The sequence below is a fragment of the Cornus florida genome, unplaced genomic scaffold (assembly GCF_030987335.1).
Source record: "Cornus florida cultivar Cherokee Brave unplaced genomic scaffold, ASM3098733v1 CherokeeBrave_3.0.0_Hap2_Chr09, whole genome shotgun sequence".
Lineage (NCBI taxonomy): Eukaryota > Viridiplantae > Streptophyta > Magnoliopsida > Cornales > Cornaceae > Cornus > Cornus florida.
The window spans coordinates 27,741,474-27,751,308 of NW_026775579.1; the positions used below are offsets into that span (position 1 = coordinate 27,741,474).

General features: G+C 35.3%; 2 protein-coding genes across 2 annotated transcripts; both read left to right on the forward strand.

Moving 5' to 3' along the window:
* Positions 1 to 3,288: 3,288 nt before the first annotated feature.
* Positions 3,289 to 5,145, forward strand: LOC132273622 (protein VACUOLELESS GAMETOPHYTES-like). Its single transcript, XM_059774604.1, has one exon. It carries the CDS (start codon positions 4,301 to 4,303, stop codon positions 5,138 to 5,140), a length of 840 nt encoding a protein of 279 aa, XP_059630587.1. The 5' UTR covers positions 3,289 to 4,300; the 3' UTR covers positions 5,141 to 5,145.
* LOC132272440 (uncharacterized) lies at positions 5,141 to 9,085 on the forward strand (the record flags this gene model as incomplete). Its single annotated transcript, XM_059773591.1, has 4 exons — positions 5,141 to 5,764; positions 6,494 to 6,659; positions 6,797 to 7,008; positions 8,684 to 9,085. Coding segments are annotated over 4 exons (1,020 nt in total), but the record flags the coding sequence as incomplete, so codon positions are not given.
* Between the last annotated feature and the right edge of the window lie 750 nt (positions 9,086 to 9,835).

Here is a 9,835-nt window from a genome sequence, read left to right on the forward strand (position 1 = left end):
TTAACTAATAATTAATTCATAAATAACTAATAACTATAAATCTCTCTCTCTCTCTATCTTATCTCTTCTTTTGCATCAATCGATCTTTTATATATGTTTCTTTCTTTCGTTAATCTCATCATTTGATTTGTTCTAACTTTGGTTCCATGTTCCCTGCGTGGTGGTCCTTGATGTAATAATTATTGCATTATTTGATTCCGTGTGATATTAATTATTGCATTATTTGACTCCATGTTCCCTGCGTGGTGGTTCTTGATGTAATAATTATTGCATTATTTTATTCCATGTGATATCAATTATTGCATTATTTGATTCCATGTTCCTTGGGTGGTGGTCCTTGATGCAATAATTATTGCATTATTGGATTCCATGTGATATCAATTATTTGAATCTTTAGTTTTTCCTGTTCTGCCTGTCGGCTCTCCACAGAGGGTACAGTCTACGACGTTTGTCTTCAATGCAAGTTTTTGCTGCACAAATTGTGAGCTGAATTGCCGCTGCAGAGTAATTTACTCAAAATTCCTTTAGAATCAGAAGAAAAGAGATGGAGAAGTTTGAAAATTTCAGCCACAGGCATTACTTGACCCTCGACCAAAAGGAACGTAAAGAGGGGGATCAAATGACCTGCTATGGTTGCACAAACAAAATCTGGAGTGATTTCTATGGTTGCACGCACTGCAAACATTACATCTGCAAATCATGTTTTGGATTGCCGCCAGAGATGCTACACCCCTTTCACAAGGAACATCCCCTCACTCTTCTCGCTGAATCACCTTATAAAGAAGCAAGTGCATCACCGTACTGCCACGCCTGCCGGGTGAAATGTGAAGGGTTCATTTTCCACTCTCACACTTTGATTCAAGTGGGCTAGAATAAGCCCACTACCAAGCCCGACTTTTAATCAAATCCATATATCAATCCACTCCACAGAAAAACCCCTACCCGTCTCAAAGCCCAGCCCATCTACAAGGCCACAGCTACAAAAAAGGCAAGTGATCAAACAAAACAGTGTCATATCATATCATCAACGCCACAAAGTGACAGTTAAAATACTGTTCTCTCTCCCGCGAAAAAGCTTTCACAAACAATTTGTTTATTAGCTGTTAGAGAACTGGAAAGGCAAGTGAGTCTCGTGGAGGGCTCCTTCTCTTACTTAACATCCCCACCATCTTTTTCAGACCTCACCCTTTTCAGTTCTCCATCTCTTTCTCTCTCTCTAGATTGTCTTTTTGCTTTGTTTCTGGTCAGGAAAAGGATTAGTCAGAAAAAATATGGTGAAAGAAACAGAGTACTATGATGCTCTTGGCGTTAGTCCTTCCGCTACCGAGGTGGAGATTCGCAAGGCATACTATCTCAAGGTTCCAAATTTAATCTTAAAAACCCCAATTTTATCTCAAGTCTTCGGTATTTGTAATTTAATGGTTATATATATATATATATATATATTATGATCAGCTTATACATTTACTTTCTTTAGAAATCTTATATTGATGCTTGCAGTGTAATGATTATATGTTTGTGCCTGTAGGGGTGGAGAATTTGATGGATTAAATATATTATTTAAGAATCTATAGCATAATTGAATAGAGCTTACAAAAAATTTCAATCATTTATTTTATTCTAGATAGTTTAGAAATAGTATTTCTATTTAAATTTCAATGCAGAATGTTTGCCCAATCTTGAATCAGAGTTAGGTATGAAGTTTTGTTTGGTTAAAGTAGGATATGGGTTTTTTTTAGTTACCATGCCACCAACACACACATTGTGTTTGTTTAAATTCCCAATAACGGATTTTTCCTATATTTGAGCTAGGTCATAATGATATACAAGCAATCATAGTTCTTTAAGGTTGTTTTATTGATCTTGAGTGGATTCTTGTGGATTTAATTTTTTTTTTTTTTTTTCCTTTTTATGTTTTTCTATTGCTTATGCAATTTTTACACCATATTTTCTAAATAGATAATTGTAAACCTTTATGTTATATTTTTGGTATTCTTATGGTAATTGTAGAAGAGCTGATCCATTTTCTGTTATACTTAGCGCCTTTCATATATATAGTTGTGTTTGCATTCTTCCTTCCGGCTAAACATTCGGAGCCTCGCCTGTCATACATTAAGCTTAACCCTCTCTGGTTTTCTTGTCTCTCCTTTACACTTCCTCTTTCACTTGTTGGATCTGAATATATAATTCTCTCTTACCCTCACGCGCAAATTTTTAGGGAAGTAATTTCCCCCAAACCCTGTAAGACAGCTGCTGTGCCAACAATATACCAAGTAGAAACAGAGTTAATTGATTGTTGTTTTCCTTTCTTTCTTTCTTTTTCTTTTCTTTCATCTTAAATTATAAAGGACAAGTTATAATATTATGATATATCAACCGTGAGAAGAGGGTGTCTCCTTACATATTTGGAGGCAAGTATTGTTCTAATTGTTATATGAAAGACCAATAAATTTAATGTAAAACATGATTTAAGTTGGATTTCAGTCCTTTTATAATTATTTGTACAGGCAAGACAAGTTCATCCTGATAAAAATCCGAATGACCCTCAGGCTGCCGAAAGATTTCAGGCAAGTCCATTGGATTGAACACTTTCAGCATGCTTCAACAATAAGCTTAGGCCCTCAGCACACAGGAGAAAGAGGAAAGGAGATAAGGGATCCCCTTGGTGCAGACCCCGTGAGGGTTGAAAACATCTTCCCGCTTCGCCATTGATAACCACATAAAATGAAACTGATGAAACACAAGACATAATAATAGAGCACCATTTAGGGTGGAAACCAAAACCCTGAAGCATACCCTCAAGGAAACTCCATTCAAGACGATCATAGGCTTTTTCCATGTCCAGTTTGAAAGCGAGGAAACCCTGCTTGCCACTCAACTTGGACTTGAGATAGTACAAAAATTCATGTACCAGAAGAATATTTTCATGAATAATTCTGTTGCGCACGAAAGCTGATTGATGATCAGAAATGAGGTACTTCATGAGAGGGCGAAGGCGGTTAGCTAGAGCCTTTGAGAAAATTTTGTAAATGACATTGCATAGGCTAATTGGCCGAAAGTGAGACATTTTAGTAGGATGCTGACTTTAGGGATAAGCACAAGGTTTGTATGATTAATACTGCGGAGCATGTGACCGGATTCAAAGAAAGCATTGAAACCATTAAGCAAATCAACTTTAACGACATCCCAGTTTTGTTGAAAGAAGAGGGGGGTGAAACCGTCAGAGCCTGGGGCCTTAAAAGGGCCCATGGAAGATAAAGCAAGCTTCAACTCTTCCTTTGTACCTCTTTTGAAATAATAGAGGGAACAAGGTTCCAGAAATCAGCACCTGGATTAGAAGAGGTGGACTAAAAGAGACTCTGAAAGTACTGCTCCGCAATGCCGCGCACCACTTCTTTAGAGTCATGCCAGAGGCCCTGCTCATCTTCAATGCCCGAAATCTCATTTTTGCGACGGCGAATAACAGTTTTGCGGTGAAAGAAAGCCGTGTTCTTATCCCCAAGATTTAACCAAGCCAAGCGAGACTTTTGCTTCCAAAAAATTTCCTCATTACGCCACTCCTCTGCCAACTCCTTTTCAAGCTGAAAGATCTCTGAGCGATCAAAAAGGTGGCAATTGGATTTCGAAGTATCAAGCTGGCCTTGGATTTGCTGAATGCGAGTATAAGAATTATTAGAACGACCCCTGTTCCAGCTCTTGAGATTAGCTTTTTAGGCATTAAGTTTCTCTTTGATTCTAAAAAGGATGGAGCCCTGGAAAGGTGAATCACAAGAATCTTTGACAATGTTGGAACAGTCGGGGAATTTCAGCCAGCGAGCGTCAAAGTGGAATTGTCTCGAGCCATGAGGAACTTGAACATTTAGATCCAGCAAAAGAGCTACATGATCAGAGCCAGAGACTGGGAGGTGAAGGAGAGAGTAATAAGGAAAAGCGCTCAACCATTCTTGAGAGCAAAGGCCTCTATCAATCCGGGTCCATATCGTGTGAGGATGCTCCCTTTGATTACACCAAGTATAAGGGAACCCTTTGAAACCCGTATCCAAAAGGTTATATGTGATATCAATTATTGCATTATTTGATTCCATGTTCCTTGCGTGGTGGTCCTTGATGTAATAATTATTGCATTATTGGATTCCATGTGATATCAATTATTGGATTCCTGTTCTGCCTGTCGGCTCTCCACAGAGGGTACAGTCTACGACGTTTGTCTTCAATGCAAGTTTTTGCTGCACAAAATGTGAGCTGAATTGCCGCTGCAGAGTAATTTACTCAAAATTCCTTTAGAATCAGAAGAAAAGAGATGGAGAAGTTTGAAAATTTCAGCCACAGGCATTACTTGACCCTCGACCAAAAGGAACGTAAAGAGGGGGATCAAATGACCTGCTATGGTTGCACAAACAAAATCTGGAGTGATTTCTATGGTTGCACGCACTGCAAACATTACATCTGCAAATCATGTTTTGGATTGCCGCCAGAGATGCTACACCCCTTTCACAAGGAACATCCCCTCACTCTTCTCGCTGAATCACCTTATAAAGAAGCAAGTGCATCACCGTACTGCCACGCCTGCCGGGTGAAATGTGAAGGGTTCATTTTCCATTGTTCGGAATGTAAATTTGACCTAGACGTTAATTGTGCTACGCTACTTATGCCCACCACCAACAACAACAAGGCAAGTGAGCAACAAACTCACCCTCATGCCTTGATTCCTTGTTATACTAAGTACAAGCAGATTGAATTTTTGTGCTGTGTGAGCAAGCAATCCATCAACGGCACCATCTATGTTTGTTTAAGTTGCCGAGCTATCGTGGATGAATCATGTAGCCAACTGCCACAGCAGATAACACATCACATTCACCCTCGCCGTACTCTCACACTTACAAATTATGGTGTTAAATATTTTAAAAGTTGCAAAGCCTGCGGGGTTTCTAAGAATCGCTTCTGCTACACCTGTTCCGGCTGTTCTGAGTGTTTTGGGCGGTTCAAATTTCATCTGGACGTAAGGTGCGCTTCTCTAATCCCCAAAAACCAACTGCAGGAGGAGGTAGTTGTTCAAGCACCCGCTTCATTCACCCACCCGCATGGTTTGATTCCATGTGATAGCAAAGGGTTTTTTAATTTTTCGTGTTCCGCCTGTTAGCTATCCATAGACGGTCCAGTCTACGTTTGCCGTCAATGCAATTATTTGCTGCACAAATCATGCGCTGAATTGCCACTTAAAATCAATCACCCCTTTCATCCACATCCTCTTGTGCTGATTGATACAAGCAGCCATTTCCAATGCCAGGCGTGTAAATGTTCTGTTTTGGGCTTCAGGTACTCGTGTAACAATTGTGACTTTGAGATGGATGTTACATGTGCTTCGCTAACGAACTTCCCTCTCAAATTTCAAGTCCACCAGCACCCTCTTGCTTACTTCAATGACAACAGCTCTAGATTTGTTACATTTACCAAAAAAGAAAAGGCTAACTCAGTTACGTGCAGCACTTGTACAAATTTTACAGGTTTCCCTTTCTTTCGATGTGTGCCATGCGATTTCAGTATTAAGTTGTGCTGTCTTTCGATATTACCACATACTTTTAAACATAGCAATCACAGACATTCACTCATCCTCACTTATTCTCACATCAAAGACAATTCAGACGATGACGATGACTCAGAATATTACTGTGACGTTTGCGAGGAACTAAGAGAGCTGCGAGAGTCAACTTATTATTGTAAGGACTGTCATTATGTTGCTCATACTAGTTGCGTGTTCCACGAGGTATACCCCAATTTTCAGCTATTACATTAGTCTTAGATTGCTTACTATTTGATTGGGTATGATTATCTTAATAATTAATAAATAATTTTTAAAAATCTCATGAAAATTAATCAGATTTCGTGGTATTAGAAAATTAACCATAACTAGTAGACTTTGCAATAAGTCCAACTCTGCTTCTCCTTTAGCTTCTAAATTCCTAAATATTACAAATGCATAAATGAGATTTCATTTCATTTTCTTTTCTTTTCCGAAATCCCAATTCTAAGAAATTTGGCTCTACTTTTATTCTTTTGCATTTGTTATATTAAATTGCTCAACACATCTCCAATATGTTTTCAATTTTTAATTTTTTTTTTTAATTAGGATAGCATTGAAACAAGAAATTTACATAAGTATCTGTAATATCCGAAATATGTAAAATGCATTAAAAAAGTTACTCAGCCTATATACTATTTAGTATTAACAAAATGTAGATATGATATAATAAAATTTTCCATGTTGAGTAAAATCTCAACAAGTGATGGACCATGAATTTAGACAAAAATTCTAATTATATATTCCAAAAATGCTTTTTGTGATTGGAAAATCATTAAATAGTAGCCCATTATATAAATTTATTTACATTCATGCTGCAAACGATTATTTTCATGTGTCTTCTGCATTTTGTTTTTTTGGTTACATTAACAATGTACTAAAGCCTAACTCTTTGAGTTTTTGGTTGCGTGTCAGATTCTTCCTTTACTAGAGGGAGAGAGTGGCTGGAGGACATGTGGTGAAGAGATTATAAAGCTTCAAGCGAAGGAATATGCACTGATCATGAAAATAGAGATACTAACAACAATGTTGAATAAACTTAAGGAGAATCGTGAGCTTCATGTTAGGGAGTACCAAATTGGTAAGTTGTTTCTGTACTCAGTTGTATTAGGACAAAGTTACATTTTTATTGTTGGTTATGTGAAGTGTGGTTAATATGTAACTAGATGATTTGAGGATGGTACTTGGTCAGTGGACTTGATGATAAGAATTATGCAGGGCTAACAGAAGCCGAGACCGGAAATGCGTCAACAGATCAGAAAACATTTGCAAGTGCTGTTTCAGATCATCCTGTCATTACCAAACTAGATGAAGAGATTGTAATTCTTCAAGCAGATGCAGATGCACTGACAAAAAAGTTAGAGAAACTAACGACAAAGTTGCATAAACTTAAGGGGGATATCCGCAACACGCTGGTGGCTACGAAATTGGTAAGTCGTTTTATACTCACTTGTAATGGGAAAAAGTTATAATGTTTGTTTTTGGGAGTGTGGAGTGTAACACCTAACATAGTAATTTTGAAGAAATTGATGTTGTGGGTGTTTTCATGTGTTATGACTATATACTTTAATAAATAATTTCAAAAAGAGAAAAAAATTGTAACGAGAAAATCATAATTGATTTTGCATTTAATTTTCACTTATGATGACCTCCCCAACTTATAGATCTCACTACTTCTCTGAATCAACTTTCATGCCATCTTCCCGTGTCCGTCTCTCATACTTCAGAAATTTTCAAGAAAAAGTAAGGTGCCAAGAGATATTTTTGTCCAGATATGGTAATGATTTTTTAAACACATTATTAGCATATCAGTTATGTTTTCAAAAGAAACAACACTTTAGTTATGTTTTCAGAAAAAAGGTATGCATGGTTTGTAACTTTGAAAACAGTTCTCAAGAATTCAGATAACAGAAAACAGTTCTCAAGAATTCAAAGAAAAGAAAACAGTTTTCAGATAACAATAAAAGATAGTTATCTGAAAACAGACTTTTTTATAACTGAGTTTTTATAAAACAGTTTTCAGAAAACTGAACCAAATAGCAGAAAACTGTTTTCAAAGTAATAAACCAATCAGACATTTTCAAAAATTACATCAGTAATTGTAATGCAAAAGAGAATTATGGGAATTTAGAATATATATAGAATTGAGATGCTGGAACTAAAATTTTTTGTAGTGGGACAATTTTTGGATTTTTAACATGATAACTGTCAACTAAAAGAACTTCAGATAGTTTCCATGCTGAAAATAGGTGGCTTAGGAGTGAGGAAGATAATAGAAATACAGAAAAGAAACAACAGGCTATGGCAATGACCAAAGAGTTATTGAAACAACCAAAAGCCTAATATATTCAGATCTAACTTATAAAATTTTATGAAGAAGAATTATGAATTTGAAATGTGTATGGAATAATTTTTTTTCAAGAAAATCATTTAAAAGTTTTGAAAGATACCCTTGCAAATTTTTTTCCCCGGTAAATATACCCTAGCAATTTATTCATAGTGACTTGTGTGATCTTAGAAATATACAAACAAATAGTACGAATTTTTTTTTTTTTATTACATCTATAGATATGCGTTTTTGCCTATTATACTTATTATGAACAACGAGTGAAGATTTTAAAAAAATTAAAATATATAATGAACAAGTAGAAAATAAATTGAGAAAAAGAATACAAATTTATCTTATGGAGGTGGTAAATAATGATAGTTTAGCTTTATTAGAATTTTGTGAATCTATAAGTAACCTCTTAACATTCTTAGAAACGAAACCAGTAGTCACCTTGATTTATTGATGACATAATGGAACGGAATGTTAAAAAAGAGGGAAACAATGTCGATCTTCAGGAATACTAGCTAATAATTGGCAATTTTTGTTTAAGCCTTCTAACAAGGGTTGTGTTTGGAACTATATTATTCATACAGATTATTGATTTATCTAATTGTCTCCGAATTAAAAGAAAAAGAAATTGTCACTGTAGCCTCATAACGAGACAGAGGTACTGTATTTGTTCATATGCAATAAAGTACTATAGTATTGAATTAATTGTTTTATAAAGCCATATATGTAATGTGCAACTATATATTTACTCCATTGTTGTTTCTTAGGAAGTATCTCTTCACTAGGCACAAAGTCATCTGTGACTATTCTTGACGAGTTTGATGAGAAGGTAGAAGAAGACTGCAATGTGGACAGTGCCGAAAAGGATGAAGATGAAGATGAGGAGAGTCATGGTACATTCTCAACCCTTGCAGAACTAGATGAAGATATAGAGACAATACAAACATTGTTAGAGACACTACCAGCAATGCTAGAGACACTACCAGCAATGTTAGACGCACTTTTGAAGAAACGTGATTGTATCTTAGGTCTCGAGCTCAAATGACAAGTCTTTGACTTGGGGTTCATGATGGTAATTTTTAACTACTAAACCACCCAATTTGTATCTTGTGTACTTTGACAAATCGGGCATGTTGGTAATGTTAACTACCGAATTTGTATCTTGTGTACATGCAAATCAACCATATCTGGGATTCTATATACATATGGGATAGTCAAGAATGTTGATGATATATATGTTCAAATTGGGGTCAAGTGCATAAAACATCTTTTAAATATATTTACAGTGTATATCACATCTTTCACGTGCAAAAAATACTCTTAAAATTTCAATTTGGTACAAATAGACTACTTGACAAATTTAAACCCTAAGTTGACTAAATTACCCTTAGCCATTTTATAAAATATATAAAAATTAAACATTTTGTAAAATAATCGAAAAGGACAGCATTGGAGGATGTCCCTCTAGTGCAAAAAATACCCCTAAAGTTTCAATCTGGTACAAATAGGTCCCTCTGACAAATTTAAATCCTAAGTTGACTAAATTGCCTTGTACCATTTTATAAAATATATAAAAATAAATAATTTTATAAAATGACCGAATATGACATTATTGGAGGACGCTGGCAATAGACAAGTAAAGATAAAAATAGAAATAAAAAATAAAAATAAAGTGCAAACTAAAAAAAACAAAAATTTCCAAACTCCAAAAACCAATGCACACTGATATTGAGAATTTTTTTTTCTTTTTTGGTTTAACAATGTTGGTACAAAAATACTAATAATAATAATAATAATAAAGAAAAAATAATTAGTAGAAAAGACTAAATTGGATATTAAAAAAATCAAATATTTATTTTACAAATTCTCAAAGTTTAAAAAAAATAATAATAAAAATAAAAAATAAAAATTTAGAGACA

What these genes read in the sequence shown, in the direction of transcription:
- LOC132273622 (XM_059774604.1), top strand. Translation starts at nt 4,301, where the DNA reads ATGGAGAAGTTTGAAAATTTCAGCCACAGGCATTACTTGACCCTCGAC.